Here is a 17,939-nt window from a genome sequence, read left to right on the forward strand (position 1 = left end):
TGCTTGCGAGCAAAAAGAATGGTTAAATAGGACGGATAGTGGAACGGCAGCGCGGCGTCCGCACCAAAACAACAGCACAGATGTTGTAACTAGACGAGTGCGGCAGAGAAGCCGACTGCAGTGCCATCTATACTGTGATCATCGGCCAGGTGTCTTCTGGGTCAAACGGAGATTGTGACCTCTTGATGATTCGTAAACACAAACCATGGCCCAAGAACAGGTGCGCTCGGGGGAGGGAGTGATGAGGCATTGACGTGTTGTGGCTCTGAATTTTAATTGGGTCACAAAGACATTTTAGGCTGCTATTATTTTACTTCCTCTTCTCATATTATCCATTGTACAAAATTAAAATTATGTCATTATTTACTCATCCTAATTCTATTCAAAACCTGCATGGATTCGTTACTTCGGTGTAGTAAAAAAAAAAAAAAAACTTTTGGCGGGATATTCACACTACTCTGTTCTATAATAAAAGTGAATGAGAACAGATTCACGTCTAAAATGACAATTAAATCATAGTAAAGCACTATAAAGGCAGTCCATATGACTACATTCTGACACCGTGTCCTAACCAGACTCAAGATAAAAGGGATCTTTTCCATGTTAAACAGAGTTTTGTCCTAAGACAGGGGATTTAATTTTCAGAAATGTTCTATTTCTGCAATACTGTGGTTGACTGCTCAGTTACTGATTGTGTTTTGTATGATAATAAAATGGTTTCATTTGGATTTGAATATCATTGTGCATGACTTTAATTATCCACAATGAAAAATTTACATCAGATCTTAAAAAAAAAAAAAAAAAAAAAGATTGTTTAAACTGTGATCTTTGAGTAAACAAGTATATATCTTGACAAAAACTGTTTTGGTTACTAATTATGTGTTTTGAATAATGTTAATCTGGGTTAATTTTTGTGAATTTTGATTAAGTACCCATCCATTTCGTTGCGAGTGCGAGACAGTAGAGAGCCCGCCCACACACTCTTCTGATTGGCTGTGATCTGTGATTCACTGAAATCTTATCACATGGTGTCTGGTTAGGACAAGGTTTTAGTCTTCTGAAGCCAGCAGTATTATTATTATTATTATTATTTTTATTTTTTTGAGTAGCTGATATTTAAGCCATTACTTACTGATAATCTTGCTGTATCTCCTAAATATCAGTTGTACTTCCAGAATGGTACAGCATAAATTAATTTTCAATGAATATCAAAAAAAGAATTCTGTATGGTTTTCTGCATAAACCTGTTGTATGGCTTCAGAAATCTTTGAATATATAGGGTGCAAGTTGTATGGACTACCTGTATGGTGTTTTATGGTCACTAGCTCATAGCAGTTCATTTCTATTGTACATTTTGGCGATTTAGTGGCTATTTTGCAAAAATTCGAAGAATCTCATTTGTACGTTTTCCTACAATCTTACGCCAAAGTGATGGTTATGTTTAGGGGTGGACCTTCATGCTCACACTTTTTTCTTTTCTAAAAATTATTCACATCATACAAATTCATACGGAATTGCACCTCGTAAAATAGTAATGTTTTCCTGTGAGACAGTTAATTTTATGCTTTCACTGTATGGACAAGAGCAATGTTAACCTTCTTTAGAACATCTCTTTTTTGAGTTCCTTTAGGAAAAGAGTGACTTGTAGGCGAGAAGGAACAGTTTTCTTATTTTGGGTGAATCATTCTTATAAATAGCTTGATGTGTTTACTGTTTGAAATCAATATCCCTGTGCAGTGTTAATGCAGACGAACTGTATTAGGAAAGTAAGGTGAGCTATTTAATAAGTATTTTAGGGGCCCCAAATTCGTCTATGCAGCTCAGAACTGGGGCACATCAGTTCTAAATTCATCATGTATCCAGAGATATCTGGACCTTTGCACCAGTACTGCAGGCGCTCTATCCAGACCCTAAGGACCCAAATGGGGCATCCATCCCCCATCATGCCCTGCTCCTTATGTGCTACAAACCCAGCAAAAACAATACAAATCAGCACTAACTAATGTAGGCCAGCCATTTTGCTTGGAGTTCCACAGGAAACTAAGAGGACTTACCTCTGTCTGTGTCATAGAGGTAGACAAACTTGTCCCACTTGTAGTGAGACAGGAGACTCAGGACGGCGCCCTTTAGAGGAGGGCGCATCTGGATGACGAACTGCACGTCTGAGTCGATGGGGTAGCTGGGTGTGACGAAGGAGGTGTGGAGAGCCCCGCAGAAGGAGGTCAGCGTGTTCATGGACTTCTTGTCATAGAAGCCGAAGATGGCGTACACCCCTCTGGAGAACTGCGAACAAACTGGAATCAGAACAAGATGAGTTTTAGTTGGTTTACGACCAAGTTACAGTATAAACAACTTCATAATTCTATATCAGTCCTACAAAATGGAATCGGATGATCTTGGCATGTGAGTAATTGCAATAATAGGAAAATCTGTACAAACATGGAAATTTGTTTTGACTGCATGAATATGAGCAGAGAAATAATTGCATTATTTCCAGCAGATGAAAGTGCTGCGTTGCATCTGACAGTGAGAACCCATCAATACACTCTTGCCCTAAACAAAACACTGTCTGATTGGCTGTTCCTTATTCTCCCAAAACACTTGACGCAAATGAAGCAAATAATTATGCACATCTCTATGAACCAAGAACAATCTCATTACTGACACGGATACAAAGCGGTTTTGCGGAAAACCTCTGCTCATCTGTGTTACAATATTTACAATATTTACACAACTACATGGGTAGTTTTGTATGCAAGAAATAAAATTAATTTATGATCGATATATAACCCTTAAATGATATTTACAAATGTTCACTGTAACAACAGATTTAGACTTTTATAAACAAATCGTGAAATCTGTGGCTAAATTAACAACGTTATCAAGACATTTTCAAGATAGTGAAGAACCCTGGAGAGGAAACCAGCATCCAAACTGGTTGACCAGCGATATCGATCTTTTCAGCATTTCTATGTTCATACTTCACTGTTGGCTGATGAAAAAAGTGGTCTCCTACAAAACACTAACATCTCTGCACACTGCTTACTTAAACAATGGTATGATTGGTAATGTTGTAAAAGTACCTCTAAAAAGCCTATTAAAGGGGTGGTTGATTATGATTTCACTTAGTTAGTGTGTAATGTTGCTGTTTGAGCATAAACAACATCTGCAAAGTTACAAATCTCAAAGTTCAAAGCAAAGGGAGATATTTTCTTTTAACGAAATTGCTTTTGCTCACCCTCAAAAATTTACAATTTTAACATGCTATATAAAAATATCTGTGGAGTATTTTGAGCTAAAACTTCACATACACACTCTGGGGACATCAAAGACTTATTTTACATCTTATGAAAAGGGCATTATACCACCCCTTTAAACAATTTCTAAAATAGCAGTTAAAGGTGTTTTAAGCTATTTCAGCCATTTTGCTGACTCCTACCAGACTGAACTTCTGAATTAGACCGCTACCATTCTTTCAACCTCTCTCTAAAGCCCCGCTCTCCACAGACATGTCAGCCAACCAGAAAGTGCAAAATTATATGAGTGTTTCAGAATCTCTCTCTCTCTCTCTCTCTCTCTCTCTCTCTCTCTCTCTCTCTCTGTCTCTCTCTCTCTCTCTGTCTCTCTCTCTCTCTCTCAGAATTAATTTGTTAGCCATTTGAAGAGATGTGAAAAGTTCTTATGTTCTCCTAACAATTTGGACGTGTGACTAAACTCTCTGAACAGCGGAGCTCTGATGTCTTGGTAATGGTTGAGGGGAGTAGTGCTTGATCTCAGACAGACCCCTCACTGCTGTTCAATGGCTGTCTGACACATGCTGCACTCAAAAGCTTAAGCTCCAACCTGATTGGTCCATTAGAATCAGATGGTGTAGTTGAGGGATCAGCCATCAGGAGCTAACAGGCTCACCAGTCAAACCGAGACCACTTATTAGTCCAGCAGGTCAATCACTCTATTGGTATCAAGGATTTCATATTTTCCCAAAGCCCAAACATAACATATAAACTGCCTGTCCTTGGCTTGAATAAGTTACTAAATGGACCAGATCTTATGCTGATATCAAAGTCTAACTAGGCCAGAGTCCAAAATCCCTGTCTGGTCTATTGCTCTAGAAGATGGCATCTCAACAGCTGGACATCCATGCAGCTGCATTACTCTGGCATGTATGTGTGATAACAGGCCTGCAGCGGAGTGACAATTACCCGTTGAAGGGGCTAGGTAAGTTGCCCGTCTCCTCACTGACTCTGCTGGTTTGCAGGATTTCTTTCCTTTAGTTTACTCCTAATTTGGGCCAGTTCTGACACAGCCTTTGTCCTCAGGGATAGGAGCTGGCTGCTTTCCTTCCATCAGTTGTCCTGGACTTATTAGGACAGGCTTTGAACAAACTCAAACCAAATACATAAATTATGTCAGATGCCTTTGCTTGCAATCGTCTCTCAACCCCTAAGCTTACTCGTTTCAGGCCTGGCACCTTTCTCTTCCTGAATATCTCAATCTCAGTTGGTTTTAAGACTAAGGCCGTTTTTTTCCAAAGCACACAAGTAGTTTAATCTCTAAATCGCTTTGCCAAAAGCATCATTATCTAAGCAGTACATAAATTGTGCTACTTAATTAAATTAGCAGCATTGGACTCCACATTAAACCACATTACTTGCAATTTAATCCGGTTTCACAGTTAAACTGCGAAAAAAGACAAAATAACCAGTTGGACAATATGTATGTGGTCGACAATATTAATGCAACTGGATTAATGCAAGACAACTGTAAGCTATATTCCAGAATTCATTCATGCGCACGCTTCATGATAGGCTTGAATTTACATAATGATGATTGACAATAATTGACAATTGATTATAACTATGAATATGAGACCCTGAATGAACTTTCTGAGGTGGAAAAGACGTTTTGATGGAATAGACTTTTAATGGAGAGACATAAATCTCTCAGGTTTTATTAAAATATATCTTCATTTGACTTTTGAAGATGAACAAAAGTCTTATAGGTTTGGAACGACTTAAAGGGTGGGTGAGAATTTTTATTTTTAGGTGAACTGTCCCTTTAGGATTATCCAAAGGGAAGGGTTTGCAACATTTGAGTGTAAAAGAGTATACAATAAATACGACCTCATGTTGTGTCAATCACGTTTACACACTGCCTCCGAAACTTTCGTCCGTAATCGGATCGGGTTCGATTTTCTGCTTTTTTCGCATCCGTAGCAAGCATTTTGAAAGGTGTTCGACAATTCAGAGCCACCGTACAGGCGAACGCCAAAATCCAGAACTGTTCAGGATCAACTGGTTCACGGAAATTGGTGTTCTTCTTTTTAATATGTGGCTCCATTATCGCTAGCAAAGCATCAAACTGAGCCACTGACATCCTGAAGTAAACTTTGAATCGCTCGGGATAATCCCGCAGAGGTGGAACTCTCCGAACTCTCCACGCAATCTCAGGATTGGATGGACCCAATATTTCCTCTTTCTTTTTCTATTTTTAAGAAGAGAGAGGACAACAAACTCATCCTCACTGCTTGAAGACTCTTTGTATTGTTTTGCGGATGTTTCGCAACGGATTAATTAATACGCATCGGACTAAAGGCTGATTTATACTTCTGCGTCGGACCTACGCCGGAGCCTCTACGCTGTAGGTAACGCGTTGGTTTTCATTTATACTTCTACATCGTTGTCCGCGTTGACGCGCGCAGAAACTCGCGCATGTGAAACCCGAGGGAGCGGTCCTAGCAGACCAATCACAGCGCTTGCGTCCGCGTAGAGTTGACGCGTTGTTATATTTTTGGAGAGGTGCACGTCAGGGTACGCCGAAGGGTACGCACGCTACACACAGCCTACGACGTAGCTACGGCGGCAGTTCGACGCAGAAGTATAAATTGGGCTTCAGTGTGCAAGGTTTCTGTGTGTGACGAATTTTTAGGATGACGAATACGAAAAAACGCATACAAAAATTTTGGACTCAGTGTTCAAGGACCTTGATTGATTGAGGCCCTTCTTGAACATTCTTGAACATTTTGTTTTATCAACTTGAAGTACAATGTTTGTACTACTGGCCTTGCCAAATTTCTTAAAGTAATTCCATGACATTAAGACGAATTTCAGTGCTTGTAGTCACTATAAACCCTGTTTTGAAGTGCGAGCATCGCCTCATTGCTTTTCATTATGCAGAGAGTCCTGGCATGTCACGTCACATCTTGATAACATGTTTACTCTGGTGGGCGCGGGGCAATGTTATCCACGGCTCGCTCAATGGCTGAAGGATCCTTCCTCAGCCCCTCCATCTTTACCTTCTCACCCCCGAGCAACTAGCGGTCTCATTACCGGGTATTTGTCAAAACGTGCCTTCGTTCTGCTAATCAGGATGCTCTCTGCACTGCAGCAGTAACAATGCATTTCCACATGCCTGGCTGCTCCGAATGACCGTGAGGCCACTGGTGTTGAAACGATAAGAGCCATTAGAAAAGGCTCCGTCCAGACGGCTGAAATAATTTAACCGCTGTGTCATGCACTTGAAGCCATCTTTCACCACCATGATTGTACATGGCCCAGAGACCTAGAACACATCGCTGCAAATGTCAGAGTCGATCATCCAGCTTTCGGTATTCACTGTCCTCTTCTGTCCTTAGTCCTCTCTCTCTCTTCTCGTTCTGCCGCTTCTGCTATTCCAGCCACCCCTACAAACACCTCCCCCCAAACACAACGCTCACAGGATGATAGTCCTCTGGGGGTTTGAGCAAGTAATTGTATCTGCTCTTGTGAGGAGACATGTGAAGTCCTTCAAACTGTTTCTGAAAACAAGAATCCCCGTCCTCCTAAAGAAGCGTGTAATTGTGATGCGTCTATGAAAGGCAAATACTTTCAGATTCCACATCCTCTTGCATGCACAGATATGTATTTTTGAGCCGAATTTATCGAACTGACCACAGAACAGTACTGCTGCCTCCTATAAGCAGAAAACAAAGTTTGTATCTCTGTTGCTCAAAATAAATAAATCTTGAAAAAGTGAAGAAAAAAAAATCATCTGCGGGATGTTTTATGCTGTAAAGTTTGTAAATAATTACAATTTATGTTCTAAATATTTCATTGTTCTATTCTGACCCCCTATAACAATACAACACTGCTTAGGGCACTCATTTGGCCAGCAGCAGCCCTGCATAAAACTAATGGCCATTTCATAATGTATCCTCTGTTCTTTGGCCATTTCAGATCTGGAGCATCAGTTAGCCTTCAGATGGCATTGTGGCTGTTTATGGGTTACAAACTGGCTCACTACAACACATGAGTAGCAATTTGCACTGCATACTGTACATAGGCAGCATTCCAGCCAAAATAAAACCCCATACTTGACTGATTTATAATGTCTACATAGAGCATGAAAAACCTGAAACTCCATAGAACATAGGAACTCCTTACGGTCACTCACGCACAGGACACAAACAGTAGGGTAAGGTGGGGTAAGAAGATATTTCTTGTGTATGGAGGACCAGGACCACAAGTAATGGGGTAAGAAAGCCTCTTTGAATAATTTTATATTTTGTTCTATAAAACTGAGTTTGACACCTGTGCTTTAGCTGATGCATCATCAACCTGCACATGCTTAACTCATATCTATATATGTTAAAAAGTAAAATGCTAATTTTTCTTAAGGAGGATATCTTCCCCCGTCTTTCTTTGTTTCTCATAGGGCTTACAGCTGTATGCAACAAAGTTTAACATTATACATATTGCACAAAAATATATAGCAAAAAATCATGGTCTTAGAATTTGGACAAAACAATATGTAGTTTACATTTAATTGTTTTCAATAGCCTCTGCATCAGGAGTGTGCCTAGTTGAACAATGCTATGAAGGAATGCATCTCACCAAGGTTTAGAATAGAGTCATCATGTCTTGCTCCCCTGTCCAAGGGTCATGACTCACCGCACCAATACCAACCCCCCATACACACACACACACATAATATACCATAACTCGCCACTAGACCTTTCAGCCTCTTGGACATCAGCAGTTGGTGTAGTCCATGACTAATCAGCTTGTCAATATCATGGTTATGTCTCCTGATCTTTGTGAAAAATCACATTTAAAATTTCATAACCCAAATGCAATCATTTCAGCCTTTGTGTTTCAGAGAGAGACCACATTTTACCTTATTCCAATTTGTGGTGAATTAATTACAAGAACTGTTTGAGATAGCAGCTGTTGGAGACCTTTACTACTGTAGGTCATTATGACAACTACATTGCAAATTCCAGAAAAAAAGCCATTGCATATATGAAGTATACAAAAATACAAGATTTAAGAAAGTGATTTCCACAATGTTTTCTAAACTCACACATAAAAAAAAAAATCTGTTATTGTGTATTCATGTCTTTCCAAACTCAGATGCCTTCCTTAACTAAAATCGATGTTTTTAAGTATACTCACACTGTTATTTTTCATTCAATGAAAGTGAATGGTTAATCTATCAAGCTTAAAAAATGGCAAAGCATCATAAAAGTACTAAACTGCCCTTCAAAACATGACAGCTAATGCAGCTTGACGGTAACATAAATCTGAATCCAATTATTAAAGGTGAACTGCGTAATTTCACCCCAAGCTTGTGGTTAACCCAGAGGTCGACATGTCGGGCCACTCAAGCAAAACAGAGCAATGTTTTGAAAGAATAGATCCATAGTGCCACAGTGTCTACTCTCTTAAGTCAACCTACGAATGACTTACTTATAGTTGTCTCTGCACTTTAAACAAGGATAGAACAAAGTATTCTGACTTCCAAAGACTGCATGCATAACTGATATCTTTCCCTGTTAGAAATAAAACAGTCTCTACATAAAAGAACATAGAAGTAATGACCACCTATTCCAGCAAATAATAATTGTGAACAAACTGTTAATTCACTTAAGCAATTTTTCTGCAATCCACTGTTGTCGCAGTATGTTGTTGTTCCTGCTAGAATATCCAACAAATCATCCATTCTCCACAGAGGAAATGTATTACAAGGGCAATGGTTGCAACAATCTCCTTCTACTTCTTCTCCCCCTTGGGGGTTTATGACTGGGGTTGATGCATGTACAGCTTATGATATTCTGTAATTGGATTTTCAGAAAGCTGTTGACAAAGTCTCCCACAACTGCCTAATCCCCAATCAGCAGTGCAGCACTGAGCATGTTCCTATAGCGGGGTAGAGAGCAATGAAAGCATGCAGCCCAGAGATGCCATTGTAATACGGCATGAGGGGGTGCTGTGGATTTACTGTAGCATTTGACAAAACACAGCGCATTTTACAGGGCATGCAATAAAAACAGCTAATCTCAAGGAAGCACTAGGGAGAACATGCTATCATGTAACCTAACTCACATCTACTAGATAGTGTATCAGGTAATGAAGCCAGTGAAAGTGCACTGACATTGAGATCCAATTACTCTTTCCCATAGGCCGATGATAATTATCAGGAAGCTATACTAAACTTACCTTACAAAACACATTTTAGTAGTATCATGGTGTCAGATGGCAATATTATGGTACTGAATAATTATATTCATGTACCATGGCATTTATATTGTAATCCAAGGTACTTTAAATTGTACCAGATAATTGCACAGAAATCATGGTATCAGCACTGTACAGTTTCAAAACTATGCTACCATTTAGCTATGTTAGCTATACTTAGACATATGTAGCTATATACCAAACAATGTGCTAATTCACTCTAAAGAATCATAAACAGTTATTAACAGGGCTTGACATTAACCCCCGCCAACCTGCCAAATGCAGGTGGATTACATGTAATGCAGTCACTGCTACAAGCCACTTTGGCAGATTGAATTTTATATGTAATATACTTATTTTTCAGTTGTAGTCTTTTAAAAAGGCATCTGAAATAATAAACTAAGTGCTGTTAGTGTTGTAAAAATATAGATTTTTCGATACATATTGATCCTAAAATATCTGAAATGCTTCCAATACTCAATTTCTCTCAGTACTAAATTGAGTTCTTCCTTGGTGAGTATTCACGTAAACACAGTCAGTTCTGTTTTAAGTGAATGTAAACAGTTGAGAAAGAAAACGCACGTGTAACAGTGTAATGGATCTGTGCGTCAGGTCTTAAAGTGACAGCAGCCTAATATACCTGCCGCCAAATTAAACGAAAACCACTAGCCACAGTGGCTGGTTTGCAAAAAAAGTTAACGTCAAGCCATTTTTTAAAACTACTGTATTTAAAAATATATATATTTTACACCTTCAAAAAAGGTGTAAAAATGCTGCATGAAAATTTACATTTTCAATAAGCAAGTGCTTCCTCACTGATCAGAAGCTGTCTGAAATCACAGAATGACGCACTCTTACATGCTTGTTTGTTGCAGGAAAAAAGTTTTCTGTCACTTACACAAAAAGCAGAGACCTTGGACTCAGTATTTCTAGCATATCATGCTAGTCGCACCCATAGCAGGAGCTGGAGTGGGCAGCGAGAGCTCAGGGGAAGTCGTCAAGGAGGCCATTTGCAAATCGCCTCTTCCTCTGGGTAACTTAGCTGCAGTTTCCAAGAGAGGCCATTTTCAAAGGGGAGAGACGAGAACTGTGGGTGGTATGTGTTTCAACTGGGTTTCTTGTAAAGCAGGATGAAAAAATGGCAGCTCAGATGCACCATTCAGTCTCTCTCTTTCTGTGCTTTTCTCTTTTTCAGCCTCTCTGAATTCTTCGAGTCAGCTCACTCATATCACCCACATATCTATCCATCACGGCCTCCTCCACATCACCGATACTAACCTGCAAACCACTGACCAGCTCTTGTAATATAGCTTTCACCAAAGAGGTGTTCTCAAATGATATATAGGAATTCATGACAAGCAATGCCTGATAAAAACTCAATCCCAGCAAGAAAGGGATTTGCATTGTTTGCTTGATTACTGGCATGAATTTAAAGCAAGTCTCCCAAGGCACTCTCTTTCAGCTCTGGCGTTACTGTCCAGAATAACTAAACAGGCCACGGGTGGGAGGGGAGAGGACTCTTTAACCTTGAAGCTATCATGTAAAGTACGCTCTATGCTCCTCTCTACCTCGCTCTCAGGCCTACTTTCGGTCTTAAAGAGTGAAGAGTCCACTTTCCTATCTCAGTTTTCAGGAGTCCTTGCTGAGGTTGTAATGCTGGAGCAAAGAGAGTCTACTTCATTACAGGCTAAGCCTCAGAATCCCTTTATTTCAGTGCTTGGCAGAATGAATATATCTCTGCATTTCTTATGCCTCGCCTGCAGGCAGCCCGCAGATGTGTCTTCTAGGAGCGGCTCAGTGATTTGAGGTAAAGTACCCAAATTCCATGAAAGAGATGGTACACACTAAAGTACTTTGCTGATGATGGGAACCTACATGCCCTACCCTGACCGTTAACTAGCCTTAAATTTGAGAGGCAGACTCCAGCCCTAATCCAACCAATCAGAACCAACAAGGATGTCCTACTTGTTGAAAACCACTGCAAGCAGAAATTCACACTCTTGAAACATCTCTCCCAGCCAATCCCCTTCGCTCTCCTCCAAATCTATCTCAGTGCTATATGGGCCATTCTACAGAACTGGTGCAAACTGCTGTCCGACAACCAAAAAACACATTTAAAAAGCATTTAAGTATTCAAATTTTAGATGTTTACTAAGATCCTTCTATTATTTATTGAATCCCACAATAATATTTAAAATTTAAGTAAGCTTAATATATATATAAAATCATCATTTATTGGGTACGTTCAATTGGGATGTGGCTGTCCCGAACACTAACCCCTAAATTTCAACTTGTGAAAATGATATTGAAATATTTTTTTTTTTAAATTCCATTGTTTTTAAAAATATCTTTTTCATTTCTTTTAAAAGGTAAAAGAAATGAAAAAATTTTAAATCATGAAACTTTATGTAAAAAAAATGTGTCCCGCATTTTCATGTCACTACCGAAACAGTGTGTGTTTTAGTCCATTGGCTGAGACTGATTTTAACCACACCCCTACATTTTTGATCAGGAAATATTCCTGTGTGCCTCTCTCTCATAGCCTCACTTTCATTATAGATGGGTACCATCATTTTGAGATAAATGTGTTCAAAAGTCTGAAAATCTCTTGGTAACTTTAAGGGAACAAACTTTTTGGGGTATAATTCCATAAAATGTAGTTTTTATGTGTGTACAACTGTTCAGAACTGTGCTAGGTAACCATGTGCTGGCTATCATCTTTGATCTAGGCTCAAAAGTATCTAAAATTTTCACATAATCGAAAAATCGACTGGAACACAATTTGTAGTTTTAGTAGTGTTTTAGTATCCTAGTTAAAATTCTGTAATGTGATGTGGTCGCTACCAAAACATTACTGTCACTACCGAAGATGTGCCGTCACGACCGAAACCAGGGCTGGACTGGCCATTGGGCATACCGGGCACTTTCCCGGTGGGCCGACTTGCTTTTTGGGCCGATACATCTCATACTCATACATCATTTTTATTATTATTATTTTATTTTATTTTTTTACGGCCCACAAAATGTGTACATCGGCGGCCCATTCGTTTTGTTTTGTTTTGTTTAATTGGCGGCGCTGGGTTTGTGCCGGTGTAATGCATTGGTCAAAAAAAGTCAGCATTAGTTTTTTTTTTCTGACAGACCAGCACATGAAACGCGTAGATCAGCGGCCCACTGGTTCTTTTCTTGATTGACACTGGGCTGGCCCAATCACAACTTTAAACGAGTGAGCGAGCGTGCAGCAGTGTCAGTGTGTATCTGTCAAAATAGTCAGCGAGATGGAGAAGAAACGCAAGGAATGTGCAGAGAAATAGTGTGAAAAAATAGAAACAGGCCCTTAAAGCAGACGCTGTAAACTGTGTCAAAATATATGTTTTCTGACCTTCATCAGCTCCTGTGATGATGATGATAGTGAGGAGGATCAGGAGAGAGATGAGAAAGTGTAGAGCCTGCGGTAAGCAGAACTACTTTCAAAACACTTAGGCCATGTCATGAGTGTAGGAACCCATTACCCAGTTACAGATTATTTCCACATCTGCATAGATGACGATTACCGCAATTCACTAGAAATCTAATGAGAGGCGTTTGTAAACCATGTTTTCCGCCAAAATAAAAGCTTGATGCAGTTTGCGTCAAAATAAAAGATCATGTGCTTATCTCTTTCAAGTATAGAAATTGGTACAAAACTAATTATGAAAGTTTCACTTATTTTTTAGTGCATTTGTTTTACAAAATATGGCTATTACTGTCATAGGATTAATATTATAATATATAATATATTACATAATATATTATTAATATAACTATTATTATGTAGTAGGTGTAATGTAAATAGACACTGTAACTAAAAGAGGTTTACATTTTTCTTTGTTTAATTTGCACACTGAATATGGGTTGGAGCTTTTAATTTTGAACTCTCAAAGTGCACCAGACTGATGAATTTAACATTAAAATGCACAAAATTTTCTCACGGGGGGAGCATGCCCCCAAACCCCCCTAGAAGGACCGAGGTCCACCCACCACAGTTTTACCAAAAATCCTGTGAGAAACACGGGTATTGCTATGCCAATGCAGCTTATAGCTTGTTTTTTGGATTCATCACTGTGGAGTATAGTTCAACTGTATTAATAAATGTCAAATTTTTACTTATTTCATCTGTTAACTCTCACTCGTTCCTATACTCACTCATTACCTGGCATTAGTGGTTTTAAGGAATAGGAGTTGGTATGCATATATTTAAGGGCGTGCAAAGATGGCTGGTGTTTATGATCATATAGTGGGCCAGTCTGGGCCAAAATGCCAGGGCCGATTTTTTGTCCCAGTCCAGCCCTGACCGAAACATGCATATTTTGTCTAAAATAAAGTATACTGAAGTATCAGCTAAGATGTTATTATAGTGTTTGGTTCAATGTATATTCAAACTAATGAATCCTTAACTTTGAAATCAGTCTGATTAACTTAATGCCTTTTACAAAGAAAGATTGGGTTCAAAATACAACAAATTACACTTGAAATATTGTTAAAATTATAATTGTTATTGATTTACCTGTGAAAACCTTTTTAAAATAGCAAAAAATATATTTACAAGGTAGATGTAAACAAAATATTAATAGGTCAATATAAGCCCTCTTATTAAATTATTTATTATTGTGTTTCGGCAGTGACAAATTTGGGGAGAGGAAAAATATTCCAAAACTTTCTGAAAATACAAAATGATAATTAACTGCACAATTACTAGAAATGTGTACCTTGGATATTATACAATTTGCATACATACAAAAATGTGTGGAAAAATACACCTTTTTTTCAAGACGTTTCCAACTCTGACTTTGACCAGTTCTGTAGAATGGCCCATATATAGCACTAATAGTATGTAAATTGGGAAGCCGAAGTCATCGGTGGGGTGAGGATGCAGTCGGCAGAGCTCTGAATCCTCTCATCACTGACACTGGCCTTCATTAAATGCTCGCACATCCAGCAGATCCTAGAGCCTGTGATACCAGTGGGCTGCACAGGGAGGAACGAAAGACAGTAATAGAGATAGAGGAGGCGGTGTGTTCACAAGAAGCTGCAGTCCAGCGTGAACAGCATTGGAGATGTGAGCGATGAGGAAAGAAACACACAATGCCTATGAAAGGCCCAACTATTACCAGAGGGGCCGTCGGGTTAACACAGAGCGAGGGTCAGGGCCACAAAAAGGGAGAACACAGGAGAGGGAAGCGGTGGCTACTCGAGCGCTGAGACAGCCAGAGTTTCAGAGCCGCTGACTTGAACAGAAGGGAGAGTCTGTGCTGCTTATTTTGCGCAACCAAGTTTCCAGGTCACCCAAGCCAGCACAAAAGCACAATGACAGGCTTAGGAGCCATTGTCCCTTTTCAAATGTCTTTAAACAGTGCTTCACTTCTGACAGATCACATTTTTCCCCTTTCTTTTGCTTTTCCAAAAAGAGGACATCTGAGGCAAACGCACCATCGGGAGGTTCAAGCATGGAATCGCTCCAGATTGTCTTTTCAGTCTGCAGCTGGACGGGATTAGGGCTCATCTCTGCCTGGGGTGAACTTTCTGATCCACATGCAAGCCTAACAAGAAAACAGTCCAGCTGAGGAACTTGGGGAAAAGCAGCGAGAGCCCACACAAAGGAAGAGAGAGAGAGAGAGAGAGAGAGAGAGAGAGAGAGTTATAAATAGGAGCCATGTGTCAGGCCTTGCATTTGCAGATTGACTTGAGAGTGACTTAATATTTCATTGCTTGTCACACAAACAGCCACGGACACATAACGGCAAGCTGAGAAGTCTTCTTATTGAATCTACCCACAGCTTTACTTGCTGATGCGTGAACTAGGGAGAACAACTGCTCAAATGAACCATTTCCAAAGTAACATGGAAAGAACATGGATGAGAGAGCAGAAATCATGATTGTTTAACTCACGGAATTGGTTAGGGTCAGTGCAGCACTACCGCAAACTCCAACAAGCAGTAAGAAAAGGATAATGTCCAGTCAGCCGGGCATTATCGCAAAATAAAACTAGACAGGGTGATCTGGAAGTTGCACCATCATGTAATCAAACATGTTCTTTGTTATATTCAGCTAGATAACTGCCTACAATAATGCAACACTGTTGTAAGCAGTATTATTCCACTCCATTTCTTCAAGTGACACAGGAATCAATAGAAATGTTATCAAAATTACAACACAGTTGGGTTGGGGGTTCTATAATTGTGAAAATGTCAATAAAGAGCTAGAATATTAAAATGCTGGATGCTATTGATGTTCTGCTTTCTTTTTTTCTTCTTCCTGAAAGCAGACTTTAGCGAGCGAATCTTGATCAATTTGACCAGTCTATATGACACCTCAGTTAAAGATCAATGCGAAACGATGATACCCCTACACTCCTCTGTCCAGCCCTACTTTGAGTCAGAGTACTGCCGGCTGCATTAACCTGTGTTATTGTGCTTGCTGGTGCTTTAAACCATTTAAGCATTTTATGGTTTGCTGTATGTACTGTAACTGAGAACAGTGGGGGCACTGCATCTTAAAGCAAGACTTCAGAGGATCTTAGCATAAAAGGATAAACATCAACAGCTTGTTTGAATTACAGTATATTTCTTTGCACAAACCAGCGCTATTTGGCATTGACGGTGCTCCGAAGGTAAACTAAAAGCTTGGAATGATAAAATATACATTTAGGCCCGGTTTCACAGACAAGGCTTAGATTAAGCCAGGATTAGGCCTTAGTTTAATTAGGACATTTAAGCATCTTTTATAAACATGTCTTAGAAAAAAAAAACATTACTGCTGTGCACATTTTACTCTAAATTGTAATGTGGACTCATGGATTTTCTGTAAAGCTGCTTTGAAACTATGTGTATTGTGAAAAGCGCTATACAAATGAATGTGAATGTGAATTGAATTGAATATTGAAACAAAACAACCCTGACAGCAACATAGTGTCGGCCCAGATGCGGTCCACATCTGGTACACATGGATTCCAGATGTGGGCCGGATCTGGGCCGACACTTGCTGTCAGGGAATGGCACTGATATATTTTAAGATATGTCAGTGCAAGTTGCTTTCAGTTAAAACAGCTCAAACATGCATTTTAGTCTGGGACTAGCTTAAGCCTTGTCTGTGAGGGGGTTTATGTTCTATTTGTAGTTAGCTGGTGGAAGGCTGCCTTCTATGCATGGGTCATGAATTATCGTACATCATATTTCTGGCCTCTATATGTACGATCTTGGCAGGTGTTGCTGCAGACACAGGACATGTGCTAATCTTGTCCATTTGAGCACATTATATCCTTGGAAAGCTAGTAGATTTATATGGTTACGCTAGACCAAATGTTCACTTCCTCCCTAATGATGTCATCTTTCCTGCAGGGCAATGGTTTAAATGCTCTCAGTGGCCTTGGGATCGGTGGGATCAGTTCTCAGTCCGGGGATCTTCATTAATCTTGACAGGGTCTGGAGACGTATGTGTGTTCTCCACACTGAGGCTGCTGAAAGCTTGCCAAAATCATGTTCCATGATAAACTTGGGATGGGAACCATCTGAAAGCCTGTGCGAGTTCTGCACGCTCCATTCAAATGAGACTTTTGTCATCTTTTGTGCCTTTCCTCAATACATGCTCCACAAAGCCATAGCAATGAACAATAGTGGGGTCCTGGTGCACCAGAGTAGATTATAGAAAAATATGCACACAGTTAACTGATTTCCATTATTCCCGGAGAGCAGCTGAATGCCAAGGAGTGTTAAATGTAGTTGAAGACATCACTCTGACCTTCAGAAGCACAACAGAGCTGAAACACAGGCCTAACAGCTTGCTGAGAGAGAAAAAAAATACAGAACAGGCCGAAAAATACATCAGAAAAAAAGATGCGCACAACAGTACAGAAATCCCCAATTCTGTAATTACTGATATTATAAAGTATGGGAACGTCTCAAACGAATCGAGATTTCAAATGTGTTTAAACAGACTAGGAATAGGACACTGTTTTGAAGTTGTCAGGTAGGGGAGAGTGGGGAATGCTTGAATGTGTCCAAACATTAAAGTTTGTAATAAATAATAATATCCCTGAACTGTGTAAATTAGTGCCAAGTCCCAACCGAACAACAGCAGGATAAGTTATAACATCAAAAGATTTTACTTAACAATTATACTTATTACACGTCTCTGTGGATGACTTCCATCCAGAGGGATGTTATTATACCCCAATAACAACCGGTGAAAACTGATAACGCTGGCTCATCAGGGTAACTCACAGAAGTCTGCGCTTTAGGCTTGATAGGAACAGTTTTTCTCTGTGGAAGTTTTGCGTTTGGTGAGCTAATAAAATAATAAAATTACTCAAATCAATATTTTGTGTACAGTTATTTAATTAAGTCATCTCTTGTTTCATGCTAACGCAGCTGCTGCCATTTTGCAATGATTGTTTTGCACACTGAAATG

At 39.5% G+C, this 17,939-nt stretch overlaps 1 protein-coding gene across 2 annotated transcripts in view; it reads right to left on the bottom strand.

Annotated features, from left to right (window-relative positions):
* gria3b (glutamate receptor, ionotropic, AMPA 3b) overlaps positions 1 to 17,939 on the bottom strand; it is a 151,553-nt gene that overhangs the window by 111,993 nt on the left and 21,621 nt on the right. For both annotated transcript variants that reach the window (XM_084133744.1, XM_084133743.1), the window contains exon 3: positions 2,055 to 2,294. In XM_084133744.1, the coding sequence (XP_083989870.1) occupies positions 2,055 to 2,294 (240 nt within the window). The remainder of the gene's footprint in view (positions 1 to 2,054; positions 2,295 to 17,939) is intronic.

Source organism: Abramis brama, assembly GCF_963993115.1.
Source record: "Abramis brama genome assembly, chromosome: 13".
In the NCBI taxonomy this organism is placed as follows: domain Eukaryota; kingdom Metazoa; phylum Chordata; class Actinopteri; order Cypriniformes; family Leuciscidae; genus Abramis; species Abramis brama.